This window comes from Halichoeres trimaculatus, unplaced genomic scaffold, assembly GCF_033239565.1.
Source record: "Halichoeres trimaculatus isolate MK-OKI-2021-1 unplaced genomic scaffold, fHalTri1.1 fHalTri1_scaffold_2, whole genome shotgun sequence".
Lineage (NCBI taxonomy): Eukaryota > Metazoa > Chordata > Actinopteri > Labriformes > Labridae > Halichoeres > Halichoeres trimaculatus.
This window is the reverse complement of record NW_027437180.1, coordinates 3,490,605-3,506,378: the sequence shown is the minus strand read 5'-3', so window position 1 is coordinate 3,506,378 and position 15,774 is coordinate 3,490,605. Positions and strand designations below refer to the sequence as shown.

The following is a 15,774-nucleotide window of genomic DNA, read 5'->3' as shown; positions in this document are numbered from 1 at the left end:
GATTATTTATCTGGGAGTGGAGCTGAACTCAGCCACAATGAGCGCGCGGCTATCTCAGGAGAGGTCGCAGACTCTGACAGCCCTCCTCAGACGAGTTGTCCCCAGCAGGGTGGTGACAGCATTTTTATTATGCGGCTGCTCGGCATGATGTCAGCGGTTCTATTTCGTATAGGCTTCGCCCTTTAAGGCTATCGCTAGTGGGTTCACCCTCGCGCGTCAGCGCAGCACTGAAAAAACTTAGTCCACGCCCACCCACGTGATGGGCCTCCCGCGCTACTTGCCTATAAATGGCCGCGGGTTCATACAATCTGCTCCCTCTTTTTCTTCAGCAGTCATGAAGTAGCACTAGAAGAACAACAGTAGCAGCAGGTATAGCGTCGTGGGAGACCGTCAGAGACCGTCAGAAACCGTCAGAGACCGTCAGAGACCAACGGAGACCGCCGCAGACCGTCGGAGACCGTCGGAGACCGTCGCAGACCGTCGCAGACCGTCGCAGACCGTCGGAGTCCTGCCCTGACCCGACCCGACCCGGAGGACACCGGACAAGTGCCAACTCTGCAGGAGAAGTCTCCGTACTGCAAGCTGTCATCCCCAGCAAAGAAGCGGCGTCGAGTGGATTTTTTTCACCGACGCTGCTGAGGATTTTTCTCCGTCGCCGACGCTTGCAGTCTGGAGGAAGCCCTCAACCTACTCGCAGGACCGGGTTCGAATGAAGTCGGCCCCGAGGAGGCACTGTCAGTATCACTCCAGCCGGAGGAGACCAACTTCGAGGATGAGCACGTGGGGGCTCGCTCAGTTATAGCTGGGGTCCCCCTGTGGTCGATCACCTCTCTGCAGGTCATCGGAGCGCTCGTCCAGTAGCTTCCCGGCATCATCGAGAGGGCGACAGCATACAGCTCACAGATGAAGGCTTCCTGCCCGTCCTCCATTGAATCCAGGCCAAGCGGCCGTCTTGGAGTTGAGAAGCTGGCTGAAAGAGCAGAGGAGCTGAGCAAGGCAGCGAGCACGATCATCCCGCTCTGCGGTGGCTACAGCTCGCGTCATGGCCTGGCAGCATCAGATATACCGCAACATGTGGCTCTGTCTGTCCTCTTTCATCCCAGAGCCAGTCAAGAAGAGCTGCTGGATGGCCCCATCTCCGCGGACGCGCTGTGCGGCCAGCAGCTGCACTCTCGCATGGAGCACATGCACAAGACGGCAGAGGGAGAGGAGAGAATCTGGAGGCGTGAGGCCGGCTTTCAGCGCCCAGCGGGTCACGGGCTGATCCGGTGGGACCACCGGGACCAGCCCCAGAGGCGACCGCAGCGTCCTGCGGCATCTGTCTCTCGCCCCCCCCCTGCTCCAGCTCCTCCTCCACCTCCTCCGGGGTTTGTGTGCAGCGGAAAAGGGAAGGGAGTTGGCGTGGCGACACCAACAACACCAACAGCTCTTGTAAGAGCCACTCACAGATCTCATCTGTTGAGCTCTCCTTTTTCCCTCCTTCCAAGTCCGACCCGCTGACATGGCGGCGGACGGTGATCACACAGCCCCCACACAGAGCGAGCCTGCTGCCGTTAACTCTTCGGTTAACGAGCAGCACGGCCGCGAGTCATCGAAGCAGCACACCGCTCCTTCACACACGGAGCGCTCCCTGTTTGCTCCGGCTGATGCCAAATGAAATATTCATGAGCCCACGGACAGAGATTCTCTGCTCCGTGTGGACAGGTTGGCTTCGCCTTTTTCCCTCTCTTCTCAGTCAGTGGAAAAAGAGCCCTATCAGCCCCTTCAATCAGAGCCCCCCATGTGCTGCAGCTCAGGTTTCTCTGGCGCAGGCAGCGGCGGCTTAAGTTGGCTCACCTCTCTCTCGGAGGAGGCGCCACAGCAACATGCTCGCCGCTCTCAGAGCGCTGCTCGGAGTAGCGACGGGTATGTTCGCTGGACAGGTAGATGGACAGGCTGATCGCCAGGGGTTATACTCTGCAGTTCGCTTCGTCTCCTCCACCGTTCAGCGGGATCCTGGCTGATGCCATTTTGAATATTCATGAGCCCACGGACAGAGATTCTCTCCTGTGTGGACAGGTTGGCTTCGCCTTTTTCCCTCTCTTACAGTCAGTGGAAAAAGAGCCCTACCAGCCTTTTCAATCAGAGCCCCCCATGTGCTGCAGCTCAGATTTCTCTGACACAGGCAGCGGCGGCGAGGGTTTTAAGCTGGCTCACCTCTCTCTCGGACGAGGCGCCACACCAACATGCTCGCCGCTCTCAGAGCGCTGCTCAGAGTGGAGGCGCGTATGTTCGCTGCACAGGTAGATGGACAGGCTGATCGCCAGGGGTTATACTCTGCAGTTTGCTTCGTCTCCCCCACCGTTCAGCGGGATTCTGGAGACACACCTGTCCTCACAGGATCAGTGTGTGTTCCTACAGAAGGAGGTGCAGGAGTTTGCCAAAAAATGTCATCTCCAGAGTCCCACAGGGAGAGGAGAATCAGGGTTTTTACTCCCGTTATTTCCTGGTCCCCAAGAAAACGGGAGGGATGAGACCCATTCTGGACCTGTCACTGTTCAACACAGTGATAATGCAGCGTCCGTTTCACACGCTGACGATAAAACTAGTACTGGAATGCGTCCAGGAGAACAATGGACCTGAAGGGCGCATACTTTCACGTCTTTATTATTCTGAAACACAGGAAATTCCTGTGTTTCTCGTTTTCAAAGGTCCAATACCAGTACAATCGTCTCTCCTTCGGTTATTCTCTTGCTCCCCGCACGTTCTCCAAGTGTGTGGAGGCAGCTCTGCAGCCACTACACAGGAGTGGGATGAGAGTTCCCTTTTACCTGGACGACCTGTTTTTACTGGCTCGATCCAGGGAGGAGGCGGCAGCTCAGACTCAGGTGTTGGTTTTTCACCTGTTGAAGCTGCTTCGCTATCAATTTGGAAAAGAGCTCGCTTTTTCCGTCTCAGCAGATTATTTATCTGGGAGTGGAGCTGAACTCAGCCACAATGAGCGCGCGGCTATCTCAGGAGAGGTCGCAGACTCTGACAGCCCTCCTCAGACGAGTTGTCCCCAGCAGGGTGGTGACAGCATTTTTATTATGCGGCTGCTCGGCATGATGTCAGCGGCTCATGTGGTAGTACCGTTGGGATTACTTCACATGAGGCGGCTGCAGACATTGTTCATCCGTGTGCGCATCGACCCGGTGCGTCAGCGGAGACGCATGGTTTTAGTTTCCCCCTCAGTGTCTCCCGTTTTGGATCACTGGAACGACCCGAGTCCTGAAGTCGGGGTTACCGTTAGGGAAGGCATCATGTCACGTTTCTGTGTTCACGGATGCTTCTCTCTCGGGGTGGGGGGGGCACGTGTCTCTCTCAGGTTGTGGGGGGACAGTGGTCAGCTCTCATGTCTCTCCACATAAATGCGTTGTAGCTTCTGACAGTGTGGAAAGTGGTTCAGCATTTCACTCCTTTTCTACAGAAGCAGCATGTTCTGATCCACACAGACAACCAAGTAACAGCGGCTTATATAAACCGTCAGGGCGGCGTGCGCTCGGCGCAGCTGCTGGACATAGCCAGAAAGCTGTTATGTTGGGCGCACAGACATCTCCTCTCTATCAGAGCGGTGTACATCCCCGGTGTGCTAAACAGGGGGCGGACATCATGTCGAGGGGAGGTCCTCAGGCGAGAGACTGGAGCCTGCATCCCGAGCTGGTGTCTCAGATTTGGTCAATGTTCGGGCAGGCAGAGGTGGACGTGTTCGCGGCGCGAGAAAACACTCAGTGTGCTTTTCTCTGAGCGCACGAGACAACCCTCCTCTGGGGGTGGATGCGTTCTCACACCACCCCTGGCCCGAAAAGCTTCTTAATGCCTTCCGCCCGTCCCTCTGATTCCTCGGTTCTGAGGAGGATTCAGGAGGAGCAGCTGTCAGCTGTCCTCATAGCTCCGGAGCGCACGGGAGCGTCATGGTTTCCATGGTTACAGCGCCTGCTAGTGGGCCTGCCATGGATGATTCCGTGGCGGGGGATGCTCTCTCCCAAGCAGGGGGAACGATCAGGAGTTTCCCTGTGATAAGTCAGCGTCTGTGGACCTGGCCGCTGAAAGGGAGCGCTTAGAGAGGCTCGGACTCTCTCCCGAGGTCGTGCGCACAATCCAGAGTGCAAGAGCTGCATCCACGAGAGCAGCATACTCGGGGAAATGGGCAGGTTTACAGCGCTGGTGCATGGAGTCAGGCTTGGATCCAGTGTCTTGTCCTCTGCCTCGCGTGCTGTCTTTCCTCCAGCTCCTAATGGACAGAGGTTTGGCTTTTAGCACGGTTAAGACTTATGCAGCTGCGTTTTCAGCTTGTCATGAAGGGTTTGGTGACAGAACTGTGTTTAGTCACCCACTGATGAAACGCTTCCTCAAAGGCGTGAGGAGAGACAGACCGATTCTCGCTCCTTTGCTCCTCAGTGGGATTTATCTCTGGTTTTACGGGCGTTGAGCAAGGCTCCGTTTGAACCCCTGTCTCAAATCTTACCAAAGTTTTTATCACTCAAAACAGCTCTACTTTTAGCTCTTACTTCAGCTAAGAGAGTGAGTGATTTCTCAGCCCTCTCAGTTGCTCCATCTTGCCTGCACATTCAGGGAGATTGCAGCTCGGCTGTTTTACGCCCGAATCCTTCCTACATGCCTAAGAACATTAATAGCTCTTTTAGATCAAGAGTTATTAAGTTGGAGGGTTTTTTCCCTCCTCCGCATGACTCCGAGGAGGAGGCTGCATCACACCTTCTTTGCCCTGTGCGCGCTCTGTCTTGTTACGTGGAGCGCACGGCCACGCTGCGTCACTCTCAGCGTTTATTTGTGCATCATAGAGAGCACTCGCAGGGGCGCCCTCTCTCTGCTCAGCACCTGTCACATTAGTTGTGTGAGGCTATTTCACAGGCTTATGTGTCAGCTGGCTGTGTTCCTTCTGAGCACATCAGGGCACATTTTACAAGAGGAATTTCCTCTTGTGTGGCTTTGCACAGTGGGATGTCAGTGGAAGATATCTGCGCTGCAGAATCTTGGTCTTCCCCATACTCATGTGTGCGGTTTTATCTGAGAGATGTCTCTCTCTTCTCTATGTCCCACTCTGGTAGGGATCCTATCAGAGTGATGGTTGTGACATGAATGGATTCATTCTGTTTTCTGGATGAGACAGGCGTGTTGTTGGGTCTGTTCTGTTCATTGTTTGACTGTTACAATGCGTAACGGTCGTCTTCTCTGCTTTTCAGCAACAGACATATGTGTTTTAGGTCTGTTCTGTTCATTGTTTGACTGTTACAATGCGTAACGGTCGTCTTCTCTGCTTTTCAGCAACAGACCAGCAGAGTCAGCTTCATGGATCAGGAGTATTCCTTATCTGGAGGCTGAGACGGATGTGTTACTGGGTCTGTTCTGTTCATTGTTTGACTGTTACAATGCGTAACGGTCGTCTTCTCTGCTTTTCAGCAACAGACCAGCAGAGTCAGCCCTTATGATTATGAATATTCATTATCTGGAGGCTGATAAGGAACACATCATCAGGCAGTTGGGTGCGCACGTTTTGCGCATACAGGGCACAGGAGTTCACATGATACAGGATTCTGTGAATGAGCTTGTGTGCAGACCTGAGTTTATTGGAAGCTTTGTTGCTGGGTTTTTCGGATGAGGACCCAGTGAGGCATTGACTACATCCTGCTTCGCCTTTAACCCACTAGCGATAGCCTTAAAGGGCGAAGCCTATACGAAATAGAACGTTAGTTACGTATTGTAACTCCAGATTCTATGAGTATAGGCGCAGCCCTTTAAGCTATGGGCCTCACTGGTTCCCCTTATCAGCTGAAGAAAAAGGCTGTTATCGGGAGCAGATTGTATGAACCCGCGGCCATTTATAGGCAAGTAGCGCGGGAGGCCCATCACGTGGGTGGGCGTGGACTAAGTTTTTTCAGTGCTGCGCTGACGCGCGAGGGTGAACCCACTAGCGATAGCCTTAAAGGGCTGCGCCTATACTCATAGACTCTGGAGTTACAATACGTAACTAACGCTCATGTGGTAGTACCGTTGGGATTACTTCACATGAGACGGCTGCAGAGATGGTTCATCCGTCTGCGCATCGACCCGGTGCGTCAGCGGAGACGCATGGTGTTAGCTTCCCCCTCAGTGTCTCCCGTTTTGGATCACTGGAACGACCCGAGTCCTGAAGTCGGGGTTACCGTTAGGGAAGGCATCATGTCACGTTTCTGTGTTCACGGATGCTTCTCTCTCGGGGTGGGGGGGCACGTGTCTCTCTCAGGTTGTGGGGGGACAGTGGTCAGCTCACATGTCTCTCCACATAAATGCGTTGAAGCTTCTGACAGTGTGGGAAGTGGTTCAGCATTTCACTCCTTTTCTACAGAAGCAGCATGTTCTGATCCACACAGACAACCAAGTAACAGCGGCTTATATAAACCGTCAGGGCGGCGTGCGCTCGGCGCAGCTGCTGGACATAGCCAGAAAGCTGTTATGTTGGGCGCACAGACATCTCCTCTCTATCAGAGCGGTGTACATCCCCGGTGTGTTAAACAGGGGGCGGACATCATGTCAAGGGGAGGTCCTCAGGCGAGAGACTGGAGCCTGCATCCCGAGCTGGTGTCTCAGATTTGGTCAATGTTCGGGCAGGCAGAGGTGGACGTGTTCGCGGCGTGAGAAAACACTCAGTGTGCCCTGTGGTTTTCTCTGAGCGCACGAGACAACCCTCCTCTGGGGGTGGATGCGTTCTCTCACCACCCCTGGCCCAAAAAGCTTCTTAATGCCTTCCGCCCGTCCCCCTGATTCCTCGGTTCTGAGGAGGATTCAGGAGGAGCAGCTGTCAGCTGTCCTCATAGCTCCGGAGCGCACGGGAGCGTCATGGTTTCCATGGTTACAGCGCCTGCTAGTGGGCCTGCCATGGATGATTCCGTGGCGGGGGATGCTCTCTCCCAAGCAGGGGGGAACGATCAGGAGTTTCCCTGTGATAGGTCAGCGTCTGTGGGCCTGGCCGCTGAAAGGGAGCGCTTAGAGAGGCTCGGACTCTCTCCCGAGGTCGTGCGCACAATCCAGAGCGCAAGAGCTGCATCCACGAGAGCAGCATACTCGGGGAAATGGGCAGTTTTTCAGCGCTGGTGCATGGAGTCAGGCTTGGATCCAGTGTCTTGTCCCCTGCCTCGCGTGCTGTCTTTCCTCCGGCTCCTAATGGACAGAGGTTTGGCTTTTAGCACGGTTAAGACTTATGCAGCTGCGTTTTCAGCTTGTCATGAAGGTTTTGGTGACAGAACTGTGTTTAGTCACCCACTGATGAAACGCTTCCTCAAAGGCGTGAGGAGAGACAGACCGATTTCTCGCCCCTTTGCTCCTCAGTGGGATTTATCTCTGGTTTTACGGGCGTTGAGCAAGGCTCCGTTTGAACCCCTGTCTCAAATCTCACCAAAGTTTTTATCACTCAAAACAGCTCTGCTTTTAGCTCTTACTTCAGCTAAGAGAGTGAGTGATCTGTCAGCCCTCTCAATTGCTCCATCTTGCCTGCGCATTCAGGGAGATTGCAGCTCGGCTGTTTTACGCCCGAATCCTTCCTACATGCCTAAGAACATTAATAGCTCTTTTACATCAAGAGTTGTTAAGTTGGAGGGTTTTTTCCCTCCTCCGCATGACTCCGAGGAGGAGGCTGCATCACACCTTCTTTGCCCTGTGCGCGCTCTGTCTTGTTACGTGGAGCGCACGGCCACGCTGCGTCACTCTCAGCGTTTATTTGTGCATCATAGAGAGCACTCGCAGGGGCGCCCTCTCTCTGCTCAGCGCCTGTCACATTGGTTGTGTGAGGCTATTTCACAGGCTTATGTTTCAGCTGGCTGTGTTCCTTCTGAGCACATCAGAGCACATTTTACAAGAGGAATTTCCTCTTGTGTGGCTTTGCACAGTGGGATGTCAGTGGAAGATATCTGCGCTGCAGAATCTTGGTCTTCCCCATGCTCGTTTGTGCGGTTTTATCTGAGAGATGTCTCTCTCTTCTCTATGTCCCACTCTGTGTTAGGAATCCTATCAGAGTGATGGTTGTGACATGAATGGATTCATTCTGCTTCTGGATGAGACAGGCGTGTTATTGGGTCTGTTCTGTTCATTGTTTGACTGTTACAATGCGTAACGATCGTCTTCTCTGCTTTTCAGCAACAGACAGATGTGTTTTAGGTCTGTTCTGTTCATTGTTGATTGTTACAGTGCGTAACAATCGTCTTCTCTGCTTTCAGCAACAGACCAGCGGAGTCAGCTTCATGGATCAGGAGTATTCCTTATCTGGGGCTGAGACAGATGTGTTACTGGGTCTGTTCTGTTCATTTTTTGACTGTTACAATGCGTAACGGTCGTCTTCTCTGCTTCTCAGCAACAGACCAGCAGTGCCAGCCCTTATGATTATGAATAGTCATTATCTGGTGGCTGTTAGGGATCACATCATCAGGCAGTTGTGTGCGCACGTTCTGCGCATACAGGGCACAGGAGTTCACATGATACAGGATTCTGTGAATGAGATTGTGTGCGTGCCTGAGTTTATTGGAAGCTTTGTTGCTGGGTTTTTTGGATGAGGACCCAGTGAGGCATTGACTACATCCTGCTTCGCCTTTAACCCACTAGCGATAGCCTTAAAGGGCGAAGCCTATACGAAATAGAACGTTAGTTACGTATTGTAACTCCAGATTCTATGAGTATAGGCGCAGCCCTTTAAGCTATGGGCCTCACTGGTTCCCCTTATCAGCTGAAGAAAAAGGCTGTTATCGGGAGCAGATTGCATGAACCCGCGGCTATTTATGGGCAGGTAGCGCGGGAGGCCCATCACGTGGGTGGGCGTGGACTAAGTTTTTTTTCAGTGCTGCGCTGACGCGCGAGGGTGAACCCACTAGTGATAGCCTTAAAGGGCTGCGCCTATACTCATAGAATCTGGAGTTACAATACGTAACTAACGTTTTTGTGCGTCCTGACAAAGTGATTTGTCTTGGTGTCCTGATTATGAGTAAAAGCAGGACAGAGAATGATCAGAGACACGATCTGCAGTTTAAAGACTGGAAAAAGAGGAAATCCTCGCCACAGCAGCTTTTTCGGGTTGTTAGAATAAACACAAAAGCTTAGGGAGATATTTCTGTCGTTGACTGATTCTTAATGGCGTTTCTCAGATGCCTGATCTTATTTTATAAGATTTCTCTCTTGATCGTATCTCCAAACTATTTCTGATAATCATGGTTTGCCATCCACGAACTTTGCGCACGTTCTCTCAAAAACACAAGCACTCAAACATCCCAAATTATGGGAGTATTTCTGTGTCATCAGAGTTTGAATGTGAATTTCTAACACTGTTTTTTTTTTCAGCGTCAAAATCAGACTTTGTATAAAAAAAACTTCATATTTCTAGCACCTATTATTTTTTCTTCCTTTGATTCGGTTTCAATCTTGAAAAACTTAGAATTGTTGTTTTAAATCCTAAATCAGTGTGTTCTGTTATAAAACTGAATATCTTTTCTTTTTTTTTCCCCCAGGTATGAACTTTATTTTAAAGCCCGTCTTCATTGGACTTTCTGCAACAGTGTGACACAGTGTTAAAGGACACTGGGCTTACAACAATTATAAAAGTTTTTTCATATTGTATTTTCATATGACAGAGTGCATTTCAAATTTAATGTTAAAGCTATATAGAAATAAACGAACAAACAAAATAAAAACTAAAAGCAACATTGGACCAAACTCTGAGCATCCATGGTAATGTGTAGATAATCATTTTCAGATGAATGATGATGAAGAAGAAAATGTTTATCCATCCTCTAGTTTCCAAAGCCACACTCAGGATTATTACACTGTGGCACTACAGTTACTCATTGTTCTCAGATCAAACAAAAACTTTAAGGTTCCTTAATGTTTAGGGAACATCAGGCTTTGTTAGGTTTCAGTGTAAACAAGAGGAACGTCTCTAAAGGTTAGATCCTGATTTGGTTCTGACCTTTAGATAACCACAGGCTGACGTTCTCCTTAGGTTCTGTGTTACTAGAGTCAGTGTAAAAGAAAATCATGTCTCAAAATATTCAGTTTTTAAAAGTTTTATGAAACTTCAAACTCCAAAAAATACAGCATTAAAAATCATCTTAAAAAATCCAGTGCTAAAAAAAGGTCATATGAAGCAACATCTTTTAATGATGATGGCGTCAGCTGATCACCTCTGGATCATCTGTCAGTCAGCTCTAACAGCTGTCTGTGTGTCTGAACATGTGCACTGTAATAACCCAAACATTAACAACAGTAACAGAGCTTTGTCTGTGTTTTTAACCTGCTTAAAAAAAACCTTTCACCTGAAGAAAACCTGCTCTCTGTTAATTTTGTGACCTGAAGAAGCACAGGGATGACTTCACCAGTAAAATGCATCATTATAAGATTATTTGTTTACTAGTTAGTCTTTAAGTAGCCCTTTGATGCTTCTCATGGGTTCAAAGTGAATGCACTGTTCTTTATGTGCAATATCTTTGCATTTACCTATTTTTTATCATTCAGGGATCAGGAATTTCCCAGTGAAGTCTTAATTTATTTATTTTAAACACAATTCTTACTTATTTTAGTTTTTCTGTAATTACTTCTTGAATAGAAAACACTTTTTGAACCACTACCCTTTTCTTGCACAACATTGGTCCAAAATGACCCGAGTGTTTCTGAACTATTTCTTTAAAGTGAATGCATTTTTTTTTATTATTTGCTATGCCATGTATTTATTATTTTATTCTTATTTTTCTTTTTCTTTTTTTGCCTGGCACTGGTCATATTCTTTTTCCTTTCTTATTTCTATGAGCTGCATAGATTTTGTCCATGGGTCAATAACAACCCAAATGAATTTACAATGGAATTTAGTGGGATCTTTCAAGTTTATGTTTGTTTTTAGGAGCATTGTTGGATTAATTTGAATCGATTATTTGAGATTTTCTGACTGCATTCTTCAGTGTAGACCTGAGCCTCTGGTAGGACATCGTCTCTCTGGTGGAGGTGTGTGGCTCTTAAAAGAGCCTTTGTGTTGTTAGCAGTCAGGTATGAGACTTTACTTCTTGGCGGCCTTCTCGGTCTTCTTGGGCAGCAGGACAGCCTGGATGTTGGGCAGCACGCCGCCCTGAGCGATGGTCACTCCGCCCAGCAGCTTGTTGAGCTCCTCGTCGTTGCGCACAGCCAGCTGCAGGTGACGGGGGATGATACGGGTCTTCTTGTTGTCACGAGCGGCGTTTCCGGCCAACTCCAGGATCTCAGCGGTCAGGTACTCCAGCACAGCCGCCAGGTAGACGGGGGCACCGGCTCCAACTCGTTGAGCATAGTTTCCTTTACGCAGCAGCCTGTGGACACGACCCACGGGGAACTGGAGCCCGGCACGGGATGAACGGGTCTTGGCCTTAGCTCTGGCTTTGCCGCCGGTTTTGCCTCTTCCACTCATGATTAATCTTTCGTGAGTCGGGATTCAGAGATATGATGCCCCCTTTGGCCCAAAGCCCCCCTGATATAGGCTGAGAGCGCGCGCATTTCCCCGGCGCACCAACCAGTAAAGAGGCTTGGAGCAGGGCAGCAGGGGGCGGCCCGGGCTCAGCTCCGCTCCAGCACGCTCTCCAATGAGCAGCAGAGCCTTAGCGGGGGCTCTGTCCCCCTCCTCTGCGGGGCTGAGCTCCAGGAGCGGCCTCTCACCAATCAGCAGCCGGAGCTCTCAAGCAGTGTCACCGTTTTACAGCCGCTCCTCCGCTTTAAGAGCAGCAAGGCTCCTGTCTGGTCCACATTTTTACTCCAAGTCAGAGAAAGAAGACAGCATGGCAAGAACCAAGCAGACCGCTCGTAAATCCACTGGAGGCAAAGCTCCCAGGAAGCAGCTGGCCACCAAGGCTGCCCGGAAGAGCGCCCCGGCCACCGGCGGCGTCAAGAAGCCTCACCGTTACAGGCCCGGGACCGTGGCTCTCCGGGAGATCCGCCGCTACCAGAAATCCACCGAGCTGCTCATCCGCAAGCTGCCCTTCCAGCGCCTGGTCCGAGAAATCGCTCAGGACTTCAAGACCGACCTGCGCTTCCAGAGCTCTGCTGTCATGGCTCTGCAGGAGGCCAGCGAGGCTTACCTGGTGGGGCTGTTCGAGGACACCAACCTGTGCGCCATCCACGCCAAGAGAGTCACCATCATGCCCAAAGACATCCAGCTGGCCCGCCGCATCCGTGGAGAGAGAGCTTAGACTGTCTGCAGCTCAATAACAACAACACAAAGGCTCTTTTAAGAGCCACCACACCAACAAAAGAGTTGATATCCGCTACTCTATAGTTTAACATGTTAATCATTTAAAGTTGAACATACCTAATTTCATATGTTCTATGAATAACAAAGTCTAATGGGTGAACATTTCATCATGTAATAGATATCAATGCCGCTGAAGATCACAGCCTCTTCTGTCGGAGATTCACCGGTGCTTGTTTCTGCTCCTCAGCTCCGTTTACAGACACAACTCAACGCTTCCACACAGTGGTGGTTCGGAGTTTCCAACAGTTTCCAACTCAACCCGAAAATATTACGGGTTCATTTAGCATACGCTTCTTTTCAGAGCGACGTACAACACGAGCAAGAATCTAGACAACGGAAAAACAAAGTTAATGTGACAATATGCAACAAGTTATTTGGCTGCAGGTGCAAGAAGATGTCTATTTTTCATGTTCTAATGTAGCAATAGAGAAGAAAAGAAAGTACAATACCTCCTATTTTCTGAATGTTTTTGGCAGCAAATTCTTTCTCACATTGTTGAGTAGTTAAGCTTTTCTGTGCTCTACCAAGTCACAAACTTTGAAAGCTTTGGGTTTAAAAAAATAAGTCATTTGTGCGTGCCTGAAAATAAGCATGATGAATAATTTTTTTTGTTTTCAATGTAAAAAAAAATGGCATAGTGGTGGCATTTTATTTCATGTGCCTCTTTTCCCCATTTTGTTTAAAATGTGAATTTTTCTATATTTTTCACTGTCAACAAACCTTTCTTTTTAAATTTATTTATTTATTTCTTCTGTTTTGTTTCTGTACTAGTCATGTATGGGATTCAATGGCATGATGATGGGCTTTAGGTCCTTTGTTTCTTTGTAGAAATATAAAAATTAATAAAATTCTGTTAAAAAATTACTAATTAAAAAGATATATGTGAATGAGACAGAAGCTCACAGCCTCTGACAGTTTGGAGTTCAGTAAAGAGCATTGATGACACAACACTTGTGTGCTTTGGCCTGAGATATATCAGTGCTTTCATCTTCAGCTCTGCAGCTCTAAAACAGCACAATGCTGCCACTCAGTGGTGGCTTGGAGCTCCTGCAGCAGTCCCTCTAAACTGTTAAGATCTGCAGCAGAGCCCATGCTGTTTAAGCTGAATTAAAAAAAGGGAAACAATAATATCTGACAGAATCTTTATTTAAAATAATCTTTCAGATAGCAGCTATCCTCTTCAGATGTCTTGATACCAGCTTTCCAGCTCTCTGCACTGACTCAAGACTACACTCTGATGTATTTTTAACCCTGAACTTAGAAAAACCAATGACTCTGTGCTTCGGTGTTTTCTGGAAGAGGGCCTGGCGCAATCAAAGCTATAACAGCTTCATCCCTACTAACCAGGGTTGGGCCCCTGAACATTGTGATGGCGTTAGCTCTTTGTTACAGCTGTGTTCCCTGACTGTTACTTTTGGTTGAGGAAAGTTTTTGTTTCATTTCCTTACTGTCATGTGTTGGTTGCGTTTTTGGTTCCCTCAACATTCCCCTTACCTAATTTTTGAGGAATGTTATTTTTTGATTATCTTAAGGCTGTATTGACATTCCCCCTCAACCTTTAAAAAAAGTCATGTTATTGATAGTCAAACTTTCTGCTTAAAATTACAAATAGCAAAATGAAAATAACAATTACATTAATGAAATAAAAAATAACAAAATACAAACAATAAAAATAATTAGCAAAAATAGTCATGTCTGCTGAGGTGTGTTCTCATTCTTTCTCAGCAGGCCTGAAAAGAATGAGAATAGAAGTTTGAGCATGAGTTCACAGAAGCGTGTCAAATCATCTCACCTTTCCTGATTTTTTGATCACCACAAGTGATGTAAAGATCTCTGAATCATTTCATTACTTTTCACGTTTGCCAATCGAGACCTATTGAAGAATTTTAAGTGTGAATGTAAAGTGTGACGCCTGAAATACACTGCATATGTATTGACTGCGTTTGTCAAATCACCGGCTGTGTGTTCAGTCCAACAAGCTGTATAACTGATGGACAGCTGGAGTCACAGACCGAGGAGTTCCTGCTCTTCCCACTCCATTGATAATAGAAAAGAATAGAATAGAAAATACTTTATTTATCCCCGAGGGGAAATTCAGGAGTCACCGCAGCATTTAAGAAAACAAAAGTAAGAATGAGTATAGAAAGTGCAAAAATGTCCATAAGAAATTAGATGACGACATCCCGTCCACCACTCGTCCACCACTCTCCAGCCCAGCCAGTCTCCACCTCCACAGGGTCCAGGACTGAGCCTCCCCAGCAGTCTGTTCAGTCTGTCTCCTGGATCCTGTCTGCCCACAGCAGGCGAAGCTCCTCCAATGTGGCGCCGGCATCCGATGTCAGCTCCGTCAGCCACGTCCGTGAACAGCACGATGCCGCTGGGTTAGCACAGCTAGCTCGTCCATCCCCCGGAGATAGATCCCACGCTCCCAACAACGATGGATGGAAGGACAGGTCCACGTCGTCACCTCCCAGCTCACATCCGAGAACCAGCACGTTGTCCTCACCTCCTCCTCCTCAGCTCGAGGGAAATCATCAAGCCCTACACTAGTTAGCATTGACATGCTACAGGCTGCTAACTGCTAATTTTGCATGTAAACAATGTAGCCATGGTTACATGTAGGATCTCCAGACAAACACAGGAGAAAAGTAGTAAAAAACATCGCCGAAGCTACAAAAAGTTTGGTGTCCGTAACCAACAATGAACCATACAAAGTAATGATCCACTCCAAATACAAAGATGACGAAAAAGAGACAAAAAAATTACAAGAAACGGACAAAGACGAGAGAGCTGCTGCAACAGGCAGCTACTTGGGTAGCGCCTAGCAACGGAATGTAAGTCTCTAGTAAGATAAGTCTCTCTTCATCCATGTTGGGCTGTAAAACCTCAAACCTGTTGACTCCTGGTCTGGCTCCACTCATTATGTCTGTTTATCATCGTAGTCAAGCTATTTTGAAAGTAGTTCCTGGTCACAGCTTCCTGTCCCCTTGTATCTTCCCTATGCTGAATTCATGCGTCACAGCTCCACATCCGTCAAAAACAGGATGGCTGGGTATTACCTGCAACATGACGGAGCAGCCACACAGACAGACCGCAACAGAACAGATTCAGTGTGAGCTGTCACTGTCAAGAGTCCACAGGAGCAGGAAACGAGAGGTGGAGGACCCAAAAGCAGAGTTAAACCAAAATGTTTACTTAACTAAACTAAAAATCCAAAAACTCACAAAAGAAACAGAAACCAAATACACTAGCATACTTCTCACAAGGAACACAGATGGAACCAGGGGCCTGTACTACGAAGCTGGATTAAGTCATCAAGGATAACTGCAACAACTCGCTGAACTTCACCGGATCTCCGTCATCCGCTAGGCGCTGCCCAAGTAGCTGCCTGTTGCAGTAGCTCTCTCGTCTTTGTCCGTTTCTTGTTATTTTTTTTCGTCTCTTTTTTGTCATCTTTGTATTTGGAGTGGATCATCACTTTGTATGGTTCATTGTCGGTCACGGACACC

General features: G+C 48.7%; 2 protein-coding genes across 2 annotated transcripts; one reads left to right on the top strand and one right to left on the bottom strand.

Moving 5' to 3' along the window:
* Window positions 1–10,998: 10,998 nt before the first annotated feature.
* LOC141806398 (histone H2A) lies at window positions 10,999–11,435 on the bottom strand. Its single transcript, XM_074691907.1, has one exon. It carries the CDS (start codon window positions 11,426–11,428, stop codon window positions 11,045–11,047), a length of 384 nt encoding a protein of 127 aa, XP_074548008.1. The 5' UTR covers window positions 11,429–11,435; the 3' UTR covers window positions 10,999–11,044.
* Window positions 11,436–11,792: 357 nt separating this feature from the next.
* On the top strand, window positions 11,793–12,495 carry LOC141806174 (histone H3). Its single transcript, XM_074691481.1, has one exon. It carries the CDS (start codon window positions 11,793–11,795, stop codon window positions 12,201–12,203), a length of 411 nt encoding a protein of 136 aa, XP_074547582.1. The 3' UTR covers window positions 12,204–12,495.
* Window positions 12,496–15,774: the final 3,279 nt, after the last annotated feature.

Bases quoted from the DNA above. Each gene is read 5' to 3' on its own strand.
- LOC141806398 (XM_074691907.1), bottom strand. From the start codon at position 11,428: ATGAGTGGAAGAGGCAAAACCGGCGGCAAAGCCAGAGCTAAGGCCAAG.
- LOC141806174 (XM_074691481.1), top strand. From the start codon at position 11,793: ATGGCAAGAACCAAGCAGACCGCTCGTAAATCCACTGGAGGCAAAGCT.